This window comes from Canis aureus, chromosome 31 (assembly GCF_053574225.1).
Source record: "Canis aureus isolate CA01 chromosome 31, VMU_Caureus_v.1.0, whole genome shotgun sequence".
Lineage (NCBI taxonomy): Eukaryota > Metazoa > Chordata > Mammalia > Carnivora > Canidae > Canis > Canis aureus.
Window position 1 is genome coordinate 17,413,171 of NC_135641.1, and position 27,717 is coordinate 17,440,887.

Genomic DNA, 27,717 nt, shown 5'->3' on the forward strand with positions numbered 1-27,717 from the left:
GACTGTATGTAAGTTGCTATTGATGGCAGTAACCAGTGTGACTTGATGCATTCACTAACATTCTGGAAGCTACACGGGAGAACTGAGCTTGGCTCTGAGGCGACCGTGGGTCTACAGACCGTCCAGGCAAGATCTCCAGAAGGAAGAGGATTCACAGCAATTACAGTGTTTCCGGTCAGGTTAGAAGAAATTGTAACTTGGAAAAGACCACGCTGAATTTGATTCACTGTTCGTCTTTAGAGCAAAACTTACCAAACACGAGGACAAGACAGAGCTTGAGGTTACTGTTTGCAAAGTGGGGAAGTCCACAGGGAGCACGAAGGAGCCCGGCCAGGGTGCTGGGCCCACAGCGCTAAGGCCCCAGAGGCCACAGGCTGCCAGAACCTCCTCCTGCTTGCCCCCCAGCGGACCCCCACGCAGTGCACCCATGCAGTGCACCCCACGCAGTGCACCCACGGCCGACTTCCTCACCGACCTGCACGATCTCCCTTCAGCGTGTCCCACACGTTACAGTTGAAGTCGTCGTAGCCAGCCAGGAGCAGGCGGCCGCTTTTGGAGAAAGCTACGGACGTGATCCCGCAGATGATGTTGTCGTGGGAGTAGAGCAGCAGCTCCTGGTCGGCGCGGAGGTCGAAGAGGCGGCACGTGGCATCGTCCGAGCCGGTGGCGAAGGCATATCCGTTGGGGAAAAACTGGAAAGCAAAGGCGCGGGCCGTGACCACCGGGGCGCACGGGCCGTGGGCGGGCGCGAGGACAGGGCAGGGCAGGGCAGGGCAGGGCAGGGCAGGGCAGGGCAGGGCAGGGCGCCGGCGAGCGGGTGGGACCCGGCCGGGCCCGGGCGCTGCTTAGGAGGGACGCGCGGCTGCAGGCTCACGGCTCGGCCCGCTCCCCCACACGGTTCATCAGCGGGTTTAAATCAAACATTACCCTTTACAGAATTTCTAGATGTGTGGTCTTAAACCCCCCAGAACCCCATCATGAGAAATAAAGATTCTACAAAAGAGCATGAGCCACCCCAGGCAGGCTCGTGGTAAAGCACGCCGCAGTGGTGGGCAGTCGCCTTCTCTCAGAATCTGCCACTACTACTCAACGGGGATTTTTTTAAACACTTTTTGTCCCCCTTGTACCTACTGGCCATCTGTATTTTGTGAACTTATTCTTCGTGACCTTTATTGATTTTTTACTATGCTGTTAGTACTTGATTTGTAGAAATAAGAGGACTATAAAAATTTTTTTTTCAAATTTTACTGTTTTTGTTTCCTTTTTAAAAAATATAAAGCAGTATGTCATTTTATGTAATCAAATTTATCTTTCATTTGAGATTTCTTCCATTGTTTTTATGAATAAAGTCCTTTCTCAAGCTTATTGACTGATGCTCAATATCTTTTTCTAATTTCATTTTTTATGTCTTAATTTTTATCTATCTGGGATATATTTGATATACAGCATTCAGTATAAAGATCTAACTTAATTTTCTTAGTAGTCAACAGCTGTCCCAGCTGTTGATCAAATAATCATTTTACAGATTTTGTCGTTAAATCTTTAATTCACTAAACTCTTGTATGCACAAAAATGTTTTGTCTATCCTTTCTTGTACCTGTACCACACTTTTTAAAAATCACAACCTGATAGTAAATTTTTTCTATCTCACATGGCAAAACACTCATGGTACGCGGATTCAGATCAATCTGTTTTCTCCTCCCCCACTCAGACCCCCGCTTGAATTTCACAGACATCTGATCAAGTTTCTTCATATTCTTGTCTCAAAAAAAAAAAAAAAAAAAAACACACAAAAATTTAAATAATCCACTTTTTTTTTTGAGGGAGAGAATCCCAGCAGATTCTCTGCAGATGCACGGTTCCATCTCACGACTCTGAGATCACAACCTGAGCCAAAACCAAGAGTTGGGGACGCTGAATGGACTATGCCACCCAGCTACCCATCCATTTGGGTTTTGATTAAAATTTGTATTAATCCTAAAAATTAGGGACGCCTGGGTGGCTCAGTGGTTGAACATCGGCCTTCAGCTCAGGTCGTGATCCCAAGGTCCTGGGATCAAGTTCCACATTGGGCTTCCCGCAGGGAGCCTGCTTCTCCCTCTGCCTGTGTCTCTGTCTCTCTCTGTGTCTCTCATGAATAAATAAACAAAACCTTTTTTTCTATTTGTTTTCATTTAAGTTTGATTTGACAATTAAATAAAACCATTAAAAAAAAGCCTAAAAATTCACCTGAGGATAAATGTATTGGCTTATAATATGCAGTCTTCTCATTCAGCACTGTAGTATTTTTTTAAAGATTTTATTTATTTTTTAATTTAGAGAAAGAGAGTGCAAGAGTTGGGGGGTAGAAGGAAGAGAATCTATGCCCAACAAGGAGCCGAGGTGGGGGGCTCCATTTCATGACCCATGCTGAAATCAAGAGTTGACACTTATCTGACTAAACCACCCAGGTATCCCAAGATTATCTTTTTTTTTTATTTTTTTTTTTAATTTTTATTTATTTATGATAGTCACAGAGAGAGAGAGGCAGAGACACAGGCAGAGGGAGAAGCAGGCTCCATGCACCGGGAGCCCGACGTGGGATTCGATCCCGGGTCTCCAGGATCGCGCCCTGGGCCAAAGGCAGGCGCCAAACCGCTGCACCACCCAGGGATCCCCCCAAGATTATCTTTAAGTCATCTCTACACCCAACATAGGGCTTGAACTCACAATCCCGAAACCAAGAAGTGTCATGCTCCACTGACTGAGCCAGCCAGGTGCCTCAGGTATACGGAATTTAAAAAATGTTTCAACAAAAATTTTTTTAATTTATTTATTCATGAGACACAGAGGGGTGGGGGGCACAGAGACACAGGCAGAGGGAGAAGCAGGCTCCACGCAGGGAGCCCAATGCGGGACTTGATCCAGGGTCTCCAGGATCAGGCTCTGGGCCAAAGGCGGTGCTACAGTGCTGAGACACCTGGGCTGCCCTCGAAACAATTTTTTATAAAGAGTCTGTGTGTTTCTTGCTAAATGTATTCCTTGTCTCTTTCCTAATTTCTGTTGCCATTTCCAAGAGGATTTTCTTCCTGTTTTCTACCTGGTTATTATTGGTGTATATAAGAGAGTTATTGATTTTAAAGTAATTTCTGTAACCCAGAAAATACACCAAACTCTTTATGGTATCTAGATAGCCAGATTATATCACCTGCAAGTAATATTTTTTTCTACTTTCTAATTCAGCTTTTATTTCAGTTTTGGGTCCAACTATACCAGCTGAAGTTTCACAACAATTTAAACAATGGTAATGGTATTATCATCTCGTTACCTAATATAATGAGAATGCCTCCAGTGTTTTCACTGTTAAGAAGTGCCCCTACACTCAGGATGATAGTGGAGGGAGGCAGTGATAACAGGCATACAGGTTCTCAGAGATACAGGTACTTTAATGCTTTTAGGGATGGTTCAAGCCCAGTGGAGATGCTTTTTCCGCATCAAAAACAAGGAACTGCTTTTCCTTTTCAAATTCCCAAAGGAAATAGGGAACTTCTATCCATAATTTCCTTTATCTACCAAGCATCCAATCATTGGTCATCCCAGGCTACAGTAAAGTTTGTAAAGGTGGCCCTTCTCTTAAGCAAGTGAGAGGCTTCACCAAACCCTCACTGACTACTTAGAGACTACTGATTCTGACCAAGATCCTCCATTCTAACAGCCAGCAAGATACTCTGCTGTTTATTTGCAGGAAGTCCAGCAATACCGTTTACATACTCTATCAGCATGTGTGGGTTAAACCTGTTCTCTAACATGGACCGAAACAGAACTGTGCAGTAAAGGACTCCCAGCTCAGAACACCCAATCATCAAGAGCACCCCTTTTGCTCACTCTACGGGGCATGGCATGCCAACAGTCTATGTTCAAGAGACAGGAAGACCAGACCTCCCATTTTGCATAGGATCCTCCCCGTTTATGCCCTTCTCCTTGGCAAAATTAGTAACAGCATTCTTTCACTCTCAAAGTTTCACATTTCCTAGTTTGTATGATATATGCTCAGTTTATCCATATGATGAACCAGTTTTAATTGCCTGGGAGCTTAAGATGGCCCCCAGAACTAGAGGAAATATTTAAATGCATCTGGCAGATTTAACATACAAAGGAAAGTGTGTGTGATGTTGGCAGTTGATTTAAGTTGCATTTCTTTTTAATAACAGAGAAGAGCTTTCTAGTACCAAAAATTTTTCATTTTTTAAAAATGGTTGTTTGCTTTTTATCAGATATCTTTTAGTATCCAAAATACTGATAAAATGATTTGGTAAAATTTATTAATAGATTTCCTAATATTAAATCATTCTTCCATTCCTAGAATTTTTACTTGACTTTTTTTTACTTTGATACGTTGTTGATTTGATTTGTAATTAGTCCAAAGATGTTTTTAAAAGATTTTTTTAAAATTTTTATTTATTTTAAAAGATTTTATTTATTCATGAGACACACAGAAAGAAAGGCAGAGACACAGGCAGAGGGAGAAGCAGGCTCCCTGCAAGGAGCCCGATGCAGGACTTGATCCCAGGACCACAACCTGAGCCAAAGGTAGACACTCAACCACTGAACCAACCAGGGGCCCTATAAGATGCTTTTATCTAGTCTGGAGAGAGACCCTTTCTTGTTTTTTGGTGTAACGGTTAATGCTAGTTTGAGACACTAAACTGGGCAACTCTTAATCTTTTTCTTTGTTCAGGAACAGTTTTAATAGTGCTGAAATTTCTGTTCCTTCAAAGTAGTAGTTATTTGCCAATAAACTATATAATTCTGAAATTTTAATTAAAAAATAGTTTTAAAAAAACTATCAAGCTATTCAAGTTTTCACTTACTGAATCAGTTTTGGAAAACTGAGAATTACCATAAGTTACATATTTCTTATGATTTTTTAAATCTTTAATAAAAATCTTTTGTAAGTAATATAACCCCTACTCTTAATTTTGTGTATCTACAATATTTATCCTTCTTAAGTTTACCGGAGATTTAATCAAGTCTCAGAAAATTTAAAAATTCAAGTACTCTAATAGTTCTCTATTATAAAATCTATATTTGTTCATTAAACAAATATTCATTAAGCACCTACTGTATCTATCATGCACAGTTCTAAATGCTGGTCTGGTTATACAACAGAAGTCAACAAAACTGACAAAAATTCTTGTCTCCATGGAGCTTATATTCTTGTGAAGCAGACCATAAACATGAAAAGCAAAGAAAAAATAAGCATGTTAGATCATGGTAAGTACTAAGGAGAGGAAAAAAAAATAAGTCTGGTAAAAGGGCAAAGGGAGCATGGGTAAAAGCTCAGGGTGTCCAGGGAAGGCTTCACAGACAAGTAGTTACTAAAGAACACTCCCCCACACCCCTTCCCTGCCACCCTGGAGGTGAAGCAATGGGCTTCTGGGGGGTGGGGAGGGGCAGTAAGGGTGATAGCTTCCTTGGTAGAAAACGTGCCATTGGGGGGGTGGCCAAGGAGGCCAATGTGACTGAGGTGGAGTGAGGACTGGGGAGATCAGAGAAAGAGGCAGCGTGGATCATGGGTGACCACAGGTCCACAGTCCCCAAGAGGCCAATATGAACCCTTCAGAATTGTGGTTTTTCAGAACTTATAGTCATTCAGATTTTAGAAAAGGAATATGCTGTGTGTTAACTACAACTCCACTGGGCCTGGAGCGGCATGCTGTGATAAACACAGCAGTGCAAGGTCAGTGACAGTCATACCAAGTGGGCTAAGTAAGGACTACAAACAGCTCCCTGCCACAGAGTATGTCTATGCTATTCTTAGGGGAGAAGACGTTTTTCACAACTTTCTGGATGTCAGAACTGCAGCTCAAGAGCTGGACAGACTACAGGTAAGGGGCAGAAGGTAGATGGTGGAGGACCTGCTGGTTCAGGTAAAGGCTCTCACTTCAATCCATATTTCTGCTTTGCTCCTTACCAGCTCCCTCCTCTCTCTCCCAGTGTGAACTGTTCTTTCCTCCAAAGTCCTGAGCTATTCACTTCAGATTAATGATTTCTTTTTTTTTTTTTTTTAGATTAATGATTTCTTTAGTGGCCTGCTGTGCAATTGGTTTTTATGTTTCAGAACATTTGTACAGTGCAGAATGCAATGTTTATTCCATCAACATCATTAAACTACATTTTTCAAATCCTTAATCTTTTTTCTTGCCTACTTAGGATATCAATACCTCAAAGGTGTATATGAAAGTCTCCTCCTTGATGGCTTTTGGTACTTCGTCTCATAGAAATATAGTAATATTACTATAGATTTCTTTTAGTTTATCGTTTGCCCATTCTTTCATTTTTACTGTTAGCTTTCCTGGGCCATTTAGTTTGAGATGAAGCTCTTGTAAACAACATACAGTTTGACTAATGGTGTAACTTTTAATAGTGGTGACCATTTACATTTATTGTCTTGAGTTATTATATGTGGTCTTAATCTCTTATCCTATGTTATACTTACTGGAATTTTCCCTCCCCATCAAAAAATATGACCTCTGATAATTAAAATTCTTGGGTCACAGTATTTCTCCCTCAACACTAAGTGGGTATTGTTCAGAAGCTTTCCAGCCCTGTCTATTATGCAAAAGTGTGAGGCTAGCCTTTTTTTTTAAATCTTTTGTATCTAGGTAACCTACTTTTCATTTTGAATATTTCTAGAATTGTTTTTCCTTATGTTTTGATATCTTAAATTCAAAAGGATGTCTGTTGGTCTTCTTAAATTACTTTTAAATACTGGGGAAGCAAAAAAAAAAAAAATACTGGGGAAGCCCTTTTGTTTTCACTCTTCAGTTCTTTTTAAAAAAATTATTTCTTTGATATCCTTCTGCTTTCAGCCAAAAGGGAGTAAACAGTGATTACATTTACCCCATGCTGATAAATTAATTAATTAGATAAAATATCTGAAACATGGTTCTAAAGACACCGGATATCAATCAAAGGAGACTGGTCCCTGAGAGACAAGGCACAAATGAGGTAAACCGCGTAACTGCCACCACCTTCCTGCCTGGACCTTTACAGGTCACGGTGCTGGGAAGGGCAACCCAGATGGAATCCATTGGTATCTCAGAGTTGAGGAGACAGCTAAGAATCCAGGGAGTCCAAGGCAGCTAGAGTTCACCAGAGAGCACCAGAGAGGACAACACTTAGTAGACAGAAAAGTCAGGAGATGATAAGGGGCCAGTCAAGTATTCAGATGAGTACTGATCACAGGTGTTTAAGGAAACTATTCAAGCAGAATAATTTCCCATTAAAGATAACAGGAAACAAACCTGATGTTCACCCAGGGCCAGGAATAATGCCTGTGCCTTGTGGCAAGGAGGAGAACCTCACAATTCACTGGGAAGAGAGATCATAAGGTTTTCCCTCACTGGTGGGACAAATTTAAGCATACACAAAGTGCTGCTCTGGTCCCACCTAACAAAATTGAAATGTGGGCAGCCCGAGTGGCTCAGTGGTTTAGCGCCACCTTCAGTCCAGGGCATGATCCTGGAGACCGGGGATCAAGTCCCACATCAGACTCCCTGCCTGGAGCCTGCTTCTCCCTCTGCCTGTATCTCTCTCTCACGCTCTCACTCTCACTCTGTGTCTCTCATGAATAAATAAATAAAATCTTAAAAAAAAAAACTGAAATGTAAGACCTGATAGGATCAAATTATTTCCAAATAACTATGCCCTAGAACAAAGCTAAATAGTATTTATCTAAATACAAAATTATCCAGCACCCAACAAGGTAAAATTTACAATGTCTGGCATCACATCTAATGAAAATCAGACATGCAAAAGCAAGAAAATATGACCCATAATTAGGTGGGAAAAAAAAATCACTCACCTGACACAAACCCCAGCAATGTCACAGATAACAGAATTAACAGAAGAAAAACAGCAATGTCTGAGATTAAAAAGTACACTCTATGGGTTTAATGGTAGATCAGACATTGCAGAAGAAGTGTAGTGAGCTGGAAGACATATCAACAGAAACTACCTAGAGTGAAATACAGTGAGAAAACAAAACTGGAAAATAAAATGAACACAGCATGAGTGAACTGTGGGAACACTTCAAGCATCTTAATATACATGCATTTGGAATACCCACAAGAGAACAGACACAAATATACTTTACTGATAATGGCTGAAAATTTTCCAAATGGGATGAAAGCTATAATCCACAGATCCAGACACAAGAAATATGAAGAAAATTATACAAAGATATCATAATCAAGTTGCTTAAAAACAAAGAGAGCACCTGGGTGGCTCAGTCAGTTCAGCTGCCCCTCTCAATTTCAGCTCAGATCATTGTCTTGGGGTTGTGGGATCGAGACCCACATCAGGCTCTGCACCCAGCCCAGAGTCTGCTTGAGATTCTCTCCCTCCCTCTCTGCTCCTCTCCCATCCCCCTGGGTCAACCTGTATTCTCTCTGAAATAAATGAATAAGATCTTTAAGAAAAAAAAAAGGAGGAGGAGGAAATCTGAGCATTCCTTTTAAAAACAAACAACAAAAAAAAAAAACAGAAAATATTTAAAGTAGCCAGAGGAAAACAAAGGGCCTACTGTATAGAGAACAAATATAAGCATGACAGCACATTTCCCATCAGTACCAACATAAAGCAGAAGACATTGGAATAACATCTTTAAAGTATCAACAGAAGAAAAAGAAGTGAACATTTTTTTCAAAACTGAAGGCAAAATTTTCAAAATTTTGCATACAGAAAAGCTGAAGGACCTTAACAGATTTGCACTCTAAGAAACACTAAAGGAAGCCCTTCAAGAAGAAAAATGGATGAAAATCTGAATCTATAAACAAAAGAATGAGAAGCACAGAAAATGGTAAGTAACTATGTTAGTAAACAAAAAGACTTTATTTTTTAAATCTCCCTAAAAGGCATCAGCTCCTTTTTAAAAAAATTTTGAGAGAGAGAAAGAATGAACCAGCAGGAGGGGTGGAGAAAGAATACTTCCTACTGAGCAGGGAGCAACCTATGGAGCTTGATCCCAGGACCTTGGGATCATGACCTGAGCCAGAGGCAGATGCTTAACTGACTAAGCCAGCCAGGCATCCCAGAGCATCCGCTCTTGAAAGCAAAAATAATACCAATGTGTTGTAGGGTTTAAGACATATAAAAGTAAAATGTATGACAATAATTGCCTAAAGGCTGGGACAGGAGAAATGGGAGAATCCAGGTAAAAGGTCTTATATATACGTAAAACTGGTATAAGATCACTTAAAAGTAGACTGCCATAAACTATAGATGTATACTACAAATTCTCTGCAACCACAAACAAAACAAACCCCCAAAACCAACAAAAATCGTGCTAAAAACTAAGAAGGAAATTAAAAAATTCTTTTTTTTATTTTTATTTTTTTTAAAGATTTTATTTATTTATTCATGAGAAACACAGAGAGAGAGAGAGAGAGGCAGAGACACAGACAGAGGGAGAAGCAGGCTCCACGCAGGGAGCCTGATGTGGGACTCGATCCCAGGATGCTGGGATCACACCCTGAGCCAAAGGCAGATGCTCAACCACTGAGCCACTCAGGCGTCCCCCTTTTTATTTATTTTTTTTAAACTCAAAAGAAGGCATAAAAAGAAAAACAAAGAACAGGACAAAAGGCAAAGAGCGAGATGGCAGATTTAAACCTAATCATGTCAATACAATAATCACATAAAATGTAAATGATCTAAACAAAAAGCAGAAATAGGATTCTATTTATTTAAGATTTATTTGTTTGAGAGAGTGAGTGAGGGGCAGCCTGGGTGGCTCAGCAGTTTAGTGCTGCCTTCAGCCCAGGGCATGATCCTGGAGACCCAGGATCGAGTCCCACATAGGGCTCTCTGCATGGAGCCTGCTTCTCCCTCGGCCTGTATCTCTGCCTCTATCTCTTATGAATAAATAAATAAAATCTTTAAAAAAAAGAGAGAGAGTGAGCAAGCAAGCACATGCCAGAGGGGTGGGGGCAGAGGGTGAAACAGACTCTGCAGAGCAGGGAGCCTGACCTGAGCCCAACACAGATGCTTAACTGACCAAGCCACAGAAGTGCCCTGAAATAGGATTCTTTAGACCCAACTACTGCTCTATAAGAAAATCACTTTGAATATAAAAATATAAATAGCAAGTAAAAGCAAGGAAAAAGAGAACACCCATGCTTAGACTAATGAAAGAAAACTGGGGTAGTTCTATCAATATCAGACAAAAATTTCAGAGCAAATACCAGCGATAAAGAGGGACATTTTGTAATGATAATGAAATCAACTGACCATGAGAACAGAACAATCCTAAAGGTTTATGCTTTCAAATACTCACTGAGGCAAAAACTAATAAATTGCAAGGAAAACTGCACTACACAATTAGAGATTTCAAAAGCCCTTTCTCAAGAACAGAACTGACAAGTATCAGTAAGGATCCAGAAGAGCTGAATAATACTATTAACCAACCTGAGATAACTGTTATCTGTGGAACTCTCCATCCAGTAACAGCAGAATAGATTCTTTTCAAGTGCAGAAAATGACCAGGTCAGATTGTATTATGGACCATAAAACAAGTCTCAAAAACTTTAGAATCCTATAAATCATACAAAGTATATCCTTGGACCATAATAAAATGAAATTAAAAACTAACAAAAATAAAAATATCTAGAAAATCTCCAAATATTTGAGAACTATATAACACCCTTCTAAAAAAAACACAAGGGCAGCCTGGGTGGCTCAGCGGTCTGGCGCCTGCCTTCGGCCCAGGGTGTGATCCTGGAGACCCAGGATCGAGTCCCGCGTCAGACTCCCCGCATGGAGCCCGCTTCTCCCTCTGCCTGTGTCTCTGCCTCTCTCTCTGTGTCTCTCATGAATAAATTAAGAAAATCTTTAAAAAATAAATAAATAATAATAATAATAATAAAATAAAATAAACTCAAGGGTCAAAGAGATAAAAAAATATTATTTTTTAAAAGATTTTATTTATTCATGAGAAATAGAGAAAGAGAGAGAGAGGCAGAGACACAGGCAGAGGGAGAAGCAGGCTCCACGCGGGGAGCCCAACGTGGGACTCGATTCTGGGTCTCCAGGATCACACCCTGGGCTGAAGGTGGTGCCAAACCGCTGAGCAACCCAGGCTGCCCAAGACCAAAAATATTTTTAAAGAATTTTTAACTAAATGAAAATGAAAACACAGTGCATTCAAATCTGTGGAATGCACCAAAAGCAATGTTTAGAAATGAATCACTTTAAGCTTCAATATTAAAAAAGAAAAAAATTGTTTTCAAATCAGTGGGATCAACTTCTGCCTTCCATATCTAGAAAAAGAAAATGAGGGGATCCCTGGGTGGCTCAGCGGTTTGGCACCTGCCTTTAGCACAGGGTGCGATCCTGGAGTCCCAGGATCGAGTTCCACGTCGGGCTCCTGGCATGGAGCCTGCTTCTCCCTCTGCCTGTGTCTCTGCCTCTCTCTCTCTCTCTGTCTATCATGAATGAATAAATAAATAAATCTTTAAAAAAAAATAAAAAAAACAACTGAAGTTATTTGTTCATCATGAGAAGATGAACAACTATTAAAAAAAAAAGAAAAAAAAAAAGAAAATGAAACCAAACTACACAACAAAGAAATAATCGCAGTAAAAAATCAACTAAATAAAACAGAAAAATAGAGCAAATTGTCCCAACCAAAAGATGGTTGAGAAGATAAACAGATAAACCTCTACCAAATGTAAAAGCACCACAAACTGGATGGTTTACACAGCAGAGATTTAAGGTCACACAATTCTGGAGGCTGGAAGCTTGAAGTCAAGGTGTCTAAGAACTGTATATATCAGTCTTCTCCCTGTGACTCTTCACACTGCTTACCTCCTCTGCCTGTTGGTTTGTAGATTTCCCCCTTTTCTAAGGATACTAGTCATATGACGGATCTCCAATCTGGGTATGACACAGCTGATGACATCTCCAACGATCCTATTTTCAAATAAGGTCACATGCTGACATAGTGGGGGGTTAGGACTCAATGGATAATCTAAACAGGCCTATATCTAAATAAGACATTAAATCTGTAGATAAATCTCTTCTCACAAAGAAAACTCCTTGGCTAAAGAGCTTTCACAGAGAAGTCCAACCAAACATTTAAGGAAGAAATAATACCAATCCTACACAAACTGTCCCAGAAAACAGAAGAGGAGGGATGCTCCCCAACTTTGCCTACAAGGCCAGCATTGGTCTAAATAACAAACCAGAAAAATCATTTCAAGAAAGGAAAAATATAACAACTTTTATGAACACGGTTGCAAAACTTCTTTTATAAATCAAATGAACTAATATTTACAAACAATTATGCAAGATGACCAAGTGTGGTTTGTCCCAGAAATACAGGGTTGGGGTAATATTTGGGGAAAAAGAAATCAATGTGAATTCACCATTTAACAGACTAAAAAAACAAATCACATGATCATCTCAATAGATGAAGAGAAAAAAGCATTTAACTCCACTCATCCCTGACAAAATGTAAGCAAATTAGGAAAAGAGAATACCACCAACCTGATAAAGGTGATAAAATGAGAGATGGAAAAGACAAGGTTAACCTGCTTTAAATCTCTATTCTTCTAACCAGGCTGGTCTGATAATAGGCGGGGGCAGGCGGTAACAGTATTTACTTTCTCAGATGTTCAACAAAATTATAAAAAATGGCTTTCAATATGTGAATAAAGAGTAACCAATTTTTTCCTCAAACACACTTCTCACAAAATTAGGAGTGTCTGATACACATAAGCACTTGCATTCACAGTACTTTTGGAAATCCTAGTTGTTCCTGTACAGTTTAGCACTTGATCTACATGGGACAATTATACTTCATACAACCAGTTCATTCTCATATACGCTGAGTACTTACTTGGCTTAATCTATTTGCGGTTACCTGTTTGGAGTTTTTGGGGTTAAAATCAGGTTATAGATCTCAACAGTTTGTATGCATAATAAATTTTCCTTAGAAATGCGATTTACTTACACTGACAGCATTAATATCTGACACGTGTCCAGTGAAAGACTGTCTGCACATTCCATCTCGAATATCCCATAATTTTGAAGAGGCATCACAAGCACCAGAAACAAATGTCCTCATGTCAGGACTCAGAGAGAGACTCATCACATCTCCAGAATGCCCAGTGAATGTGGTGGTCTGCTGGGCAGTTTCGATGTCCCATAAAGCACTATAATTAAACATATATTAAAATGATGACTGTATCGTCTTTTATGTTAGTTCCTACTACCACCCTCAATCCCCAAATCAGTGTTCCTGTGGGCCACACTTACCAAGTTGTGTCTCCTGAACTGGTAACAATTTGGCTGTCATCTAAAAAACGACAGCAGGACAAGTAGCCTGCAGCACAGAGCAACACATTTTAGGTTATCACTGACTGAGTACCTCCATTACCATGTGAAATAGTAATATGCATTTTTAACAGCACAATACGTGGCAACAAAGTTTTGTTACTATAACGTCTAGCTCTACTTCTAATTACTTCAAGTTCTATGCTGTCTGCAACTAAATTTTATCAACTCTCAGGTATTTACTGTCAACGGTGTCGTGTTGGACACCCTGAAAATGACAAACTTAAGACACAGTCCCTTCTACCTGCTACAGGTAGCAGGACCTGAAACAGATTCCATTACACAAATCTCTATCATCTATGGCAGACTGGGCTCAGTACACTGGGAATCCTTTAATAATACTGTGAGAAATTACAACCACCTTGGTGAAGGCTTCATAGAAAAGGTGTTCCCTGAAAGCTCAGAATTCACCAGTGTCTCAAAATACGGAAATGGCAGGACAAGGACATTAGAGATTTTTGTAAAAAAGCATGATCAAATAGTACTACCAAGAATTCAGAGAGTTAGAAACTTGATGAGTGGCAATAAATTCCTTACTAACACTGCCAACCAAATACTATACTATTGTGTACACACTATGGTGGCATACTGGCAAATCAAGCAATGCACTACCACATTTATGAAGTGTTTCCTACTATGAACCTAATACATATTTTCAATTACTAAGTACAGATGCCAAAATCCCATATTGTTATACGGTTACAGAGAAAACAGAAAATTCTATTTGCTTTCTTTTTAAAGTAGGCTTCATGCTGGGCATGGAGCCCAACATGGGGCCTGAACTCATGATCCCAAGATAGAGACCTGAACTGAAATCAAGAGTCAGACACTTAACTGACTGAGCCACCCAGGTGCTTCTGTATTTGCTTTTTAAAATTATTATTATTGTTTGAATATTTTGTAATCAATCTGTCATTTTTTTTACAAAACAGTGCTATTTTTTAAATAAAAATAAAGTTACAGTCATCATTTGTAGAACTACAAAGTTGGTGCATCCCAGATTCATAGCCATTTCTACTCACTTGATTAATATTCAAGCTTTAACAGTTGAGCACAGTTCATCCCTTGCTCTCATTGGTTGGCTCACTCAGGAGTCCTCATATTTAGTTAGAAAGGACAGTATTTTGTGGAGCTCACCTGTGTGACCTGGTAACTCCCGACTCACTCTCACGTTTCCCTCTCTGGTTTTTAAGTTATATATAGAGCAGATGTTGTCCAGCCCTCCACATGCCACGTAATTACCGGAGGGAGCATAGGCACAGGTCATTACCCAGGAAGACCTCAAAGGAATAGCATGCATCTGTACAACAAATAACATGCAAAAACTATTACTAATATTGTAAAAAACAGTCCATTTTTCAAATCTTTTTTTTTCATTTTTCAAATCGATTTACAATGAAGCAAGCATTACTAAAAATTAAATGCATCTAACTAAAAATAAGCTAAATTAAAAATGCAACGGTTTAAGTGAACAATGAAAAATAAAATACTTATAATTACACAGAAAAAATAATAGGCATGTTAGCATGTGTCACCAATTCATTTGGATTTAAGTTTTCCTTTTCAGAAATTATTTTAGGAGAAGGATGTAGGATGTTTCAATGCTAATATATCCATTCAAAATATTAAGTGCAAAATGTTTAAGAATTTAATAAAATCTTTTGTTTTGGTAATAGCACTCAAAGGAGGAATTTCCTCTAATACCAAACAAGGCAAGTGTCAGAGCCAATTAAAATGGTTCTTCCATAAAAATAAAAAAATAAAATGGTTCTTCCATGAAGAGATGGCACTGTGTCCCTCTAATAGGATATATACTCTGCACTCAAATTTTAAAAATGGTCATAGTTTGTGCTGATCTGCCCACACCACTCTGTGCCTTACTCAATACCAATCAATACCAATCATTTGCTAGTAGGTAGAAAAGTCAAGGCTGAATGGTCCAGAGAATCAACATATACGTTGTTACTATTATGCTCTCACTTAAACCTAAAATATATTTTTTGAAGATTTTATTTATTTATTCATGAGAGACACAGAGAGAGAGGCAGAGACATAGGCAGAGAGAGAAGCAGGCTCCATGCAGGGAGCCCGATGTGGGACTCGATCCCCGGACTGGGATCACACCCTGAGCCAAAGGTGGAGGATCAACTGCTGAGCCACTCAAGTGTCCCTAAACCTAAAATATTTTTAAAACTATTTTTGTTCTAGGAAAATATGTTTGAAAACCAATTAATATAAAAACTGTTATAAATAAATCTCAACCAGGTTGAAGTTATTGTTTAATTCACAAAACAGTACTTTTAAATCTTTAATAAAAAGTGATATAAGTACACACAGAACCTAAAAGGTATTTGATGTGTGTAAGTTTTCTTGAAGCTTTTCTGCTACCACTCAACACCTTTACATCAAGGATTCTTTGCAGTAGACACATTAGGAGAACCCAATGGGTTTCTCCAAGAGATGGGGAAAAAGCTGGAATTTGCCTCCAATCTACTGCATCTCCTAAGCAATCCAGAAACCCAAATCAATGCCTAGAGTGGACCAGAGAAAAGCCTTAGAGAAGCTTTCAGGCTTAGTTACAACAGAAATAAAAATCTCAGGGTTGCTGCCACATTAGCACATGGGAAATTTAAGAAAAGTCATTTATAGGGGCGCCTTGCTGACTCAGTCAGAAGAGCATGTGACTCATGATCTCAAGATCATGAGTTAGAGCCCCACATTGAGTGTAGAAATTAAATAAAACTTTAAAAAATAATAAATCATGAGTATGTAAAACTGGTGCACTTTTCTAATATTAGAATACAATATATAAGACAACTAAAACACACTGAATAATAGTCCTACATCTGTTCTTGAGAACATAAAAGGGGTTAATATTAAAAGCAAACACTAAGCCCTAAGAGACAATCTAGATTAAAATAAATGGAATCAGTTTATCTGTGAAGGAAATTAAAGTTTGAAATAATAGAATAAAGGAAAGAACTGTTGGACCCTAGACCAAATAAAAGGTTAAGGAGAAAAATTAAGAAATCCTACCTTATTTGTTGTATAGCTATCCCAAATAATTAATTTTCCATCTTGGGAAGCACTGACTAGTAGCCTAGAAGAACAAACACAAAAATAATTTGACAGAGGAAAAAAGTAGCTTCAATTAGTCATGCACTGCATTAATGTAGAACAGTTCCAAAAATATAATTTTCCTAATTAAAAACTTAACACCAGAAAATATCCTCCCAATTTAATAAAATTTATTCTGCATGCCAAAGTTTCCAATAGGACACAGAGTTTAGCAAAATTCCAACATTTTACTAAAAATGCTTCTGGTTATGATTCAACTTTTTAAAGGATTCAACTTTTTTATGGTGACAACATTCTTATTCAAGATTCTGATAGATTATTATTTATTGACTTGTCCAACAATCATATTTCACTCCATCTAAATCGAGAGCCTGTGAATGCAAGGCCGTGTGATGGGTATGACGCAGGACACGCCTCCTGCCTCTGAGGCCTCTACCATCAGGCAGAGAGAAGGTATTCACACGTTTACAAGATGTTAGATAAGTGAAAACTGTCAGGAGGGGGGGTATAAAATCAATGTCACAGGAAAGTAATAGGGGAAAGATACCTGTTTGTTGAGTGAATCAGTCTTCCCAAAAAGAATGCATATTGAAAAATGGAATTCTGTAAGCTAAAGGTAAAGAGAAGTCTATTCTGTGAGGAAGGTATGTTCATTGACAAGGGGAGGAAAAACACAGTGAGTGTATCAGGAACTGTGAATTTTCCAGTTGCATCAAGTGTGTGAGAAATGGGCATAATGGCTGAGTAAACCGGACTGGGCTTGAACAGCAGAAAGCTTGGTTTGCTGGCTAAATGGGAACTCCTAACTAAACAACTATTAGTTACTGAACTTTGTTTCGCTTTGGACATTTTCACTATCGTATGAAATTCGAAAGATACAAAAAAAGCTACCTGGGGGGAAAAGTCACCTTCCTGTCCCTGTCACCAAGCTGCGCAGATCCCTTCCCTGCAGGTAAATGACATTAGCAGGGATTCAGGTAGCAGTTGTCCCCAACTTTTTATGAAAGGAAAAGTTAACAGTAAGGTATGTGGCAGAACCTGAATTTCTTTTTTTTTTTTTAAGTAGACTCCACACCTGCTTGAACTCACAACCCTGAGATCAAAGTCAGATGCTTAACTGACTGAGCCACCCAGGGGCCTCTGAAATAAATTCTTTAAATAGGCAGGTACAAACCTTGAATCGTATCCCCAATGCATAGCGTAGATCTTAGCTAGATGACCCCTCAGCGTCCGTCTCGTTCTCATTTGTATTCGGCCCACGGAATCCATATTTGATGTGATCTTCAGAAAGCACCAAGAATGTTATTCTTTACCTTAGACATAGCTCAGACAATAAAGTAGAAACAACAGGCATAAAACAGAAGACAAATTTACAGCAACTGAAGGTAGTTTAAATAATTTCAGAGCCATTATAGGATCAGTAAGTTGAAGAAAAGGTATGATTTAAAATGATCCTATTTGCACTTTCCATTGAGAATATCTATTACAGATTAACTTTTAAGAGACATACCTCCCAACTTTAGTTTTCAAAAAGCTACAAGTAAAAATCAAAAAGTAGATGATCAAAGAGTAAAAGCTTTCATTCAGCGCATAAAATTTTCCTTAATAAAAATTATCAATATTAAACTAATGCAATCTAAGAGTTTAAGGAAAAAAAAGCATAATTGGCACATATCAAAAAGAATCAGAAGTTACTTAAAAATACATACGAATCTACATATTTTTACAGTATTTGCTTTTCCACAGGCTTCTATTTTAACAAGTATGCTTTAAAAAGCACATGTACAGCATCTGGCAAAGTGTTTTTAAATACAGATCTCACTTTCAATTAAATACTAATAAAAACCATCTGAATGTCATTTGCATCTGTGTCAAGCTCTTTCATGTGACTTACTAAAATGGATTAAAAAAAAAAAAAAAAAAAAAACCACTTTACCTGAATAAGGGTTGCATCGTTACACGCTTTCCTAGCATCCTGAAGTAAAGAAAGATGATTATAATACATTTAAACATGGAAATCTCTGGATAGGACCTAAAATACTATTTTTGTTGAAAATGTGGACTTACAAATATATCTTTCACTGGGCCACACAATCTATTTAAAATTTTAGTGGTTAGTACATTTACAACACTGTACAACTACCACCACCAATTTCAGAACATTTATCATTAAGAAAAAAAAGAAGAAGAAGAAACAAAGAAACAAACAAAAAATAATCCCCATGCCTCCCAACTTCCTCATTCCTTGGTAATCACTAGGTTATTTTCTATCTCTATGGGTTTACCCATTCTGGACATTTCATATAAATAGAATCTTATAATACAACCTTTTGTCTCTGGCTTCTTTCACTTAATGTAGGTTTTCAGGGACCATCCATGTTATAGCATGTGTCAGTACTCTTATTTCTTTTTATGGCTGAGTAATATTCCACTATATGGATAGATCAGACTGTTTACCTATTAACTGATGGACATTAAGTTGTTTCCAATTTTTGTTTTTCTGTGAATAATGAGGCTGTGAACCTCATGTGTAAGTTGTGTATACATTTCTTCAATTCTCCTGGGTATATACCTAGGAGTGGTGGGTGATGTGGTAACTCTGATTAATTTTTTTTAATTAAGTGTCAAATTGTTTTCTTCATAGCAGCTGTACCATTTTACATTCCCATCAGCAATGTATTATGAACTTTCCAACTTCTTTGCATCCTCACTCATACTGTTGTCCTTTTTAAAATTATTACTATAGCCACTTTAATGGTTATGAAGTAGTATCTCATTATAGTTTTCATTTGCATTTCCCTAACAATTAGCGATGGTGAGCATCTTTTTCATGTGGAGTATCTGTACATGTGCTTATTGGCCATCTGTACCTCTTCTTTGGAGATAGGTCTATTCAAATCCTTTGCCCATTTTAAATTGCATTATTGTTGAATTGTGGGGGCTCTTTATATATTCTGGCCACTAGATCCTTACCAGTTGTATGACTTGCAAATATTTTCTCCCATTTTGTAGACTGTCTCTTCATTTTCTTGACCAGTGTCCTTACACAAGTTTTTAATTTTAATGTAGTCTGATTTATCTATTCTGTTGTTTGGGCTTTCAGTGTCATATTGAACTGCCACCTAATCCAAGGTCACAAAGATTAACAGCTTATGTTTAGTTCTAAAATTTTTACACTTTTAGCATTTATATTTAGGTACCACTTTCAGTTAATTTTTATAAATGGTATGAGCTGGGAGTACAAATTCATTCTTTTGCGTGTGGATATCCAGTTGTCCTAGCAGCATCTGTTGAAAAAAATCTTTCTTTCCCTCTTAAATGGTCTTGTTATCCTTGATGAAAAATCAATCGGCCCTAGATATATGGGTTCATTTAGGGACTCTCAATTCTATTCCATTGTGTAAATATATTTCTGGTTTATGATTAAAAAATTTTTAATTGCATCCTCATGAGTAAAAATGAACTAGGTTGATTTAATAAGACCATGGTATTCAGAGTTATATTTGTTACTAAGCTTCAGCAAAAATGTTCAGAGTTCCCTTTTGGTTTGTTCTGGTATACAGAAGTTGAGATGATAGGAAGGATATTTATAGCATACTCAGGTCATTTCAGAAAACTTTTAAAAATACATAGCACTGGGATTCCTGGGTGGCTCAGTGGTTCAGCATCTGCCTTCAGCTCAGGTTGTGATCCCAGTGTCCTGGGATCGAGTCCCGCATCAGGCTCCCTATAGGGACCCTGCTTCTCCCTCTGCCTGTGTTTCTGCCTCTGTGTCTCTCATGAGTAAATAAATGAAATCTTTAAAAAACAAAACAATAAAACAAAACAAAACAAAACAAAACAAAAAAAGGTCAGGGTAGTATCCTCTTCAACTTATTCCCTACTGTTTTTAACATACTCCTGTGCAAAGAGGAAGCACACAGTATTTGTTGAATAAATGCCCCAAATGGACAACTTGTCCCAGTCAGCCAAGGGAAAAATGCCTGCCTCTGCTCGTAGCAGAGACTAGATGGAACACACAACCTTTTTAGCTGCGCTTTCCACCTATTTATAACACTTAGAATATTTCTATGTAAGGATGTTCATAAGTAGTTACACAAACATATGATTTGATTCTTTAATTCTCAGTCAAATTGTGGGTTGAGAAACCTCATTTGGCAAGGAATAATTTAAGTCCACCTTTCCTACAATGAAAAGAATTTCCAGAAAGGATAGTGATAGCCTGAGCCAGGTTCCAAAAATGGTAGAGTTAAAGACTAAATTCTAAAAACAGGGTTTTCTGGTTTTAAACTTTATGAATATGAACTATCATTGTTTAGGTCATCTTATTTAATTCAATCACTCAATTAAAAAAAAATCTGTTGAACACTGTGTCAGGTACTAATCTGGGCACCACAGTTTAGCAGACAAACCAGAAATCCCAGCCCTCATAGAGGGCTTGTAATATTAACAGTGTAATTAAACTGTAAGTGAAAATTACTATTGCAAATAGGTAAAAATTTAAAACACTGGAATATAAGCATTCTACTAATAGCAGTTACTTGCAAGTCATGCAAAGATTCTACTCACATTCAGAAGAATTTACCCTTATGAACACTCATCCATTATAAAACTGAATAAAAAATTATTTCCAATTAAAGGTTCAACTCCACATTGTCCACCATAATACACTTTGTGCAAGAGAAAAGTGACATATTTTTCACTCCAAGAAACAATTACAAAAGATAAATACGGTTTTCTCTATTGCTGTTTTTTTAATTTAAAATAAATCATATTGGGATGACTGGGTAGCTCATCAATTGAGCATCTGACTTTCACTGAGGGCGTGGTCCCGGGGTCCCAGGTCCTGGGATCAAGTCCCAGATCCGGCTCTCTGCAGGGAGCCTGCTTCTCCGTCTGCTTGTGCCTCTGCCTCTCTGTCTCTACCTTTAAAAAAATAAATCATATTGCATACATTTCTATTATGTCATGTGTTTATACCAGTGACATATACAGTTAGGTTAAATTCTAGGGGACAGCCCTGGTGGCTCAGCGGTTTAGCACAGCCTTCAGCCCAGGGTGGGATCCTGGAGACCTGGGATCGAGTCCCATGTCAGGCTCCCTGCATGGAGCCTGCTTCTCCCTCTGCCTGTGCCTGTTCCTCTCTCTCTCTCTCTCTCTCTCTCTCTCTCTCTGTCTCTCATGAATAAATAAATAAGATCTTAAAAAAAAAAAAGAGCAAATTCAAGAAGTGAGGGGGAAAGAGAGGGTCTTTAAATATAGCATGACATGATTAAACTGAGAAGTACATGGCACCTTACATACAGAGGCAAGCTCTATCAAAATTCAAATGGCATGGGCAACCCGGGTGACTCAGCGGTTTAGCACTGCCGTCAGCCCAGCGTGGGATCCTGGAGACCTGGGATTGAGTCCCACGTCTGGCTCCCTCTAGGGAGCCTGCTTCTCCCTCTGCCTGTCTCTCTCTCTCTCTCTCTCTCTCATGAATACATTAAAAAAAAAACAACAAATGGCATTTTTCACAAAAATACAAGTAATCCTAAAATCTGTATGAAACCACCAAAGATCCTGCATAGCCAAAGAAGTTGAGACTAAAGAACAAAACGGGAGGCATCATGTTCTCTGATTTCAAACTACATTACAAAGTCATAGTAATCAACCAGTATGGTATTAGCATAAAAATGGGACATATGGATCAATGGAACAGAGAAGCCAGAATGTTCCTATGCATATATGGTCAATTAATTTATGACAATAAGGGAAAAACAGTCTCTTCAACAAATGGTGTTGGGAAAACTGGAGAGCCACAAGCAAAAGAATGAAACTGGGCCACTATCTTACACCATACACAAAAATAAACGCAAGATAGATTAATGCCTTGAATCTAACACCTGAAACCATAATACTCCTAGAAGAAAACATAAGTGGAAAATCCCGACATCTGTCTTGGTGATTATTTTCTGGATTTGACACCAAAAGACAATGAAAGAATAAGCAAGAATAACCAACTAAAAAGCTTCTGCACAGCAAAGGAAATAAACCATCAAGAAGATGAAAAAGCAACTATTTAATGGGAGAGAATATTTGTAAACTGTATCTGATAGGGAGAATATCCAAAATAAAGAATTCAGACAACTCAAAAGCAAAACAATTTTAAAAAACAGAAAATATGCCATGCGCATGGATTGAAAGAATACTATTAAAATGTACCCCCTTACCCAAAGCAATCTACAGATTCAATGCAATCTCTATCAAAACACCAAGTATTTGACACAGAATCAGAATAATCCTAAAACTTGCATGGAACCAAAAAAGACGCTGAATAGCCAAATCAATCTGAGAAAGAAGAACACAGCTGGAGGTATCAAAATTCCAGATTTCAAGATATACTGCAAAGCCATAATAATCAAAACAGTATGGAACTGACACAAAGACAGACACATAGATCAATGAAACAGTATAGAGCCCAGAAATAAATTCATGTATAAACCTGACCAATTAATCAAAAGATGCAATGGTGGGGGAAAAAAGACAGTCCTTCAATAAATGGTATTGGGAAAACTGGACATCTAACATTCTAAAGAATGACACTGGACCATTTTCTTATACCACACAAAAACTCAAAACAGAGTAAAGACCTAAATGTGAAGACCTTAAACCATAAAACTCCGACAAAAAACATAGGCAATAACCTCTTGGATGTCAGCCTTAGCAACATATTTATGGATAGGTCTCCTCAGGCGAGGGAAACAAAAGCAAAATAAACTACTGAGACTACACCAAAATAAAAAGCTTTTGCAAAGAAACCAACGAAACAGGAACACAACCTACTAACAAAGAGAAGATATTTGCAAAAGATTTATCCCTTAAGGGGTTAATGTTCAAAATATATAAAAAATTTAAATAACTCAACAACACCTGAAAAACAATCTGATCAAAAAATTTCAGTCAAAGGATGTGAACAGACATTTTTCCAGAGAAGACATACAGAGGGCCAACAGACACATGAAAAGACACTCAACATCACTCAGTATCAGGGAAGCAAATCAAAACCCCGATGAGAGGGAAGCCTGGGTGGCTGAGTTGGTTCAGCATCTGCCTTCAGCTCTGGTCATGATCCCGGAGTCCTGGGATTGAGCCCCAAACCAGGCTCCCTGCTCAGTGGAGAACCTACTTCTCCCTCTCTTTCTTCTGCTTGTATTCTTTTGTGTGCATGTGTGCGCGCTCTCGCTCTCTCAAATAAAGTCTTTAAAAAAATAATAAAATAAAACAACCCCAATGAGATATCACCTCACACCTGGTAGAATGGCTATAACCAAGAAGACAAGAAATTACAAGTGTTAGCGAGGATGTGGAGAAAAAGGAGCCCTCCTACACTGCTGGTAGGAATGTAAACTGGTGCAGCCACTGCAGAAATCAATACGGAGGTTCCTCAAAAAATTATGAAATTACTATGTCATCCAGCAATTCCATTTCTCAATATTTATTAGAAGAAAACAAAAATACTCACTCAAAAAGATATATGCACACTTACTGTCATTGCAGCACTATTTAAATGGCTAAGCTATGGAAGCAACCTAAGTGTCCACCAATAGATGAATGAAGACAATGTGGTATGTACACATGCACAGGATTATTATTCAGCCATTAAAAAAAAACCCAAGATCTTGCTATTAAAGACAACATGGGTGGACCTTGTGGGCATTAAAAGAAGTCAAAGACAAATACTGTATGATCTCATTTCTGTATAATTTAAAAAAAAAAAAAGCCAAGCTCATATTTACAAAGACCAATTCTTTTCTTTTCTTTTCTTTTTTTTTTAAGACCAATTCTTTTTCAATGACACCACCACGTGGCCATGTGCTTGGCCAATCAGCCTGTCCTGTTTAGCTTCTGGAGCAAGTGACACAACATGGAGATCACAGAGAATCCAACCTGGTGTTGGTGAAGCATCTACTTCGGAGATTGTTTTAGGAAGCTTCTTCATCCCAGGCAAAACATATCCCTCCTTCATTCTGACAGCTTGGTTCAGACACCTAAACTATCCAACCCAGAGCTCCTATGCACATCTACATCATTCACTTCCTTGAATTCCTGGTAGTGAGATTTGGTTAGGGTTTCAATCCAATCAGAATCAACAGTTCCTTGGTGTTCTTCAGCCGTCCCTGTTCTCGATCCTCTCCTCTCTGCCTGTAGTAATGCCCTCGTATATATCCTGTGCCTCATCCTTTCTTCTTCTTCTTCTTCTTCACTTACAGCATCAGAGGGGTTCCGAAACAGCTACTGCAGGAGGGGGAGGGGGAGGGGAGGGGCAGGCAGTGTTGCAAGCTACTAGGGCTCCTCCTGGCTTTCTGCTGAAGTTCTCCAATTGTATCTCTTACTAGTTCAGCCCTTGCTGTCCCTGCAGTAAGCAGCCAGAGCCAGGCTACAGCTCAGTCTCTTTCCTCTACCCTGTGCACCAAAGAGGCTCCCTAAGCATAAAGGTTTACAGACGTGCCATCTTTCATCTCTACCTTCCTTGATATTCCTCCATCCAGGGAAACTTCTGTTTCCACCGTTTCAGAGGATTACCGGTATTTTTGCGGAGGGAATGCTACCCACTTTGCAGAAACCCTCCCTCTGAGCCTTTCCATACCCTGATGCATCACTCTGATTCTGGGTGTGAAGTTCTAAATGTCTTTTAATTTTGTTGCCAGATGGAACTTGTATTTACTTCTTAAGATCTTTGCTGTTTTGAGTTGATTTCCAAGAGTAAAAGATGACAGACATGTCTTTATTATGCCATTAATAATTTTTAATGCTTTTCTGCAATCTAATATTTTAGAGATTCATATTTTTTTCTAGTGTTTTACAATGTGATAATATCTGCCTCATTACATTGCACCAAACACCTACAATTCCAGGTGTGTGACTAAGAGAATTATGTTTGTCTTTCAGCAGGAATTACATCTAGAATATTAACTTCTTAGGGACACAGAGCCTATAAGCACACACACAGATTTCTTAGGAATGATTTTTAGAGAGGACCCTAGAGGTACGATAAAAACAAACTGACCATTTCAAGACTTATAAATTTAATATATGTAAACTGGTCCAAAAATGAACACGTTTTATTCATTGGTGGTACTAAAAAAAAAAAAAAAAAAGTGTTAAATTTAAAAACGAGAAACTTTGCTCTTACCTGGATCTGATTCCGCAGCTGTTCGGCTTCCTGCCTCAACTGCTCCAGTTCACTCATCTTTTAACTTGTTTGCCTTCGAAATTAGCAAGTGAAAGCAACTGTCAAAACAAAAATAAAAACAAAACAAGCTGGTTTCAGTTCTCCATTTATGTATTAATCTATGTTTTAAACTACTGACAGAACTTTTTGATCCTTCTCAAACTCAAGTGAGCTAGCAATTCCAAGTTGTAGATCTAGATTACTCACCAAAGAGTCTAATAGAGAACATAACTGGAGGATGGAAGAGAAATCTTGAGCTGTAGTATTCAAGACTGAATTATAGACTGTTAGTACTAGAACACAGTCCACAGTGAGAAATACTTTACCATACTTTAGAGAGCACCCATAATACCTATTTATCTCCACTTAGATGTCTAATAGGCACCTAAGAGTTCATACTTCAAAGGTGAACCCCCGCCCCCATTCTTGTCTGGGTATATGGAAATTCAGTCCTGTCAACCCTTTAAGCCAGGATACCTGGGAGTCATCCTTGTTTCTTTTACACCCTACATGTACTCCCATCAGCAAAACATGCGAGTTCTTCCTTCAGAAAAAATACCTAGGATCTGATCAATTCTGATCACTTTGCCACTTTGCCTACCTTGGTCTAAGCCACCACCTTCTCTCACCTGTCTCCTTTCTAATGCCCTGAACCACAGCCCCATCTATCCTAAATTTAGCAATGGAGTCATCCTTTTAAAACCCCAGTCTTTCTTCTGCTTTAAATCCTACAAGGTTTTCCACTCAGAGGAAAACATAACCCTTTATCTTGACCTATAGAGCCTACCCAATCTCTTACACACACCCTTCTCTGACCTTATCAATCACGCTGTCCCTCACTCTGCTCCAGCCATTTCTTGAAGTCCTTTGAACACACTAAGTAGGATCTAGCCCCAGTGTCTTTATACTTGCTCTTTCCTCAGCCTGAAATGTTTTTACTCCTGATATTTTCATTGCTTGCTGACTTTTGCTCAAATGTTACATCCTCAGCAGGACCTTTGCTGATAGCACACAGGCATCGGCCTTATCCTGTAAGGCCACTAGACATTTCAACACCATCTGGCATATTTTTGTTTATTTGTTGTCAGTTTCCTCCTGGAAGAATGTAAGCTCCTTGAGGGAGGGGCTCTGTTCAATTTACTTTTGTTACATCCCTAGCACTGAAGACACTTCAGTAAATAATCTGAAATAGCTTAATAAATAAAGGAAATTTTTTCCCTGAGGATTTAGGATGAATCACAGAACCAAAAGGCAGGAATATTACTACTTCAGGAAGAAACTAGAGGCTGAAAACTGGTAGTATTCTTTCTCTACCTGTCCCATTTTTCTCTTCCTATTTATTTTTCTTCTACAAAATAACTTTCTCTTTCTCTAAGCAGAAGACTCGGTTTGTATTTCCTCAGGTCAAAATTAGAGACCCGAATGCTTACCACAACTAAGAATCCCCATGAAACACTTTGATTCCCTGAAGAATTTGTTTCTGGTGTCTACCCTTCATTCACTTCAACTGCAGTACAAGTATCTTTTTATTCTTTCAGTTAACTTTGAATTTATTTTGTCAAATTAACACATCAATCTATTGGGGTTGCTTGCAATGGCATTAAGCTATAAAATAAGAACTGACATCATTCTAATATTCCATGTCCCAAAAAAAACAACATTCCATGTCCAACTTACTGTTATAATACAGCTCTCCACTTATCTGAATTTTCAGCAATTTTTGATAATTTTCTTTAAAAGGCTTAACCATTTCTTGATGAAGTTCTATTTAACAAATTATGTTCCTCAGAGAGTACCAGGCTGGTTAGATTACAGCCAATCTGGAATAACACTCCACCTAACTGAAGAGAGTAGCATTTAGGTTCTGTATTTTTATTTATTCTTTTTTTTTTTTTTTTTTAGATTTATTTATTCATAAGAGACACACAGAGAGAGACGCAGAGACATAGGCAAAGGGAGAAGCAGGCTCCTCACAGAGAGCCTGATGCGGGACTCAATCCCCAGACCCAGGATCACACCCTGAGCCACAGACAGACACTCAACCA

General features: G+C 38.5%; 1 protein-coding gene across 1 annotated transcript in view; it reads right to left on the reverse strand.

The window, feature by feature from the left end:
* GNB4 (G protein subunit beta 4) overlaps nucleotides 1–27,717 on the reverse strand; it is a 59,221-nt gene that overhangs the window by 5,767 nt on the left and 25,737 nt on the right. The window contains exons 2-9 of the mRNA XM_077879720.1: nucleotides 25,634–25,731; nucleotides 18,392–18,430; nucleotides 17,630–17,736; nucleotides 16,414–16,477; nucleotides 14,515–14,677; nucleotides 13,300–13,366; nucleotides 12,995–13,196; nucleotides 476–692 (exon numbers count right to left, since the gene is read on the reverse strand). Coding sequence (XP_077735846.1) covers nucleotides 476–692; nucleotides 12,995–13,196; nucleotides 13,300–13,366; nucleotides 14,515–14,677; nucleotides 16,414–16,477; nucleotides 17,630–17,736; nucleotides 18,392–18,430; nucleotides 25,634–25,690 — 916 coding nt within the window. The 5' untranslated portion in view covers nucleotides 25,691–25,731. The remainder of the gene's footprint in view (nucleotides 1–475; nucleotides 693–12,994; nucleotides 13,197–13,299; nucleotides 13,367–14,514; nucleotides 14,678–16,413; nucleotides 16,478–17,629; nucleotides 17,737–18,391; nucleotides 18,431–25,633; nucleotides 25,732–27,717) is intronic.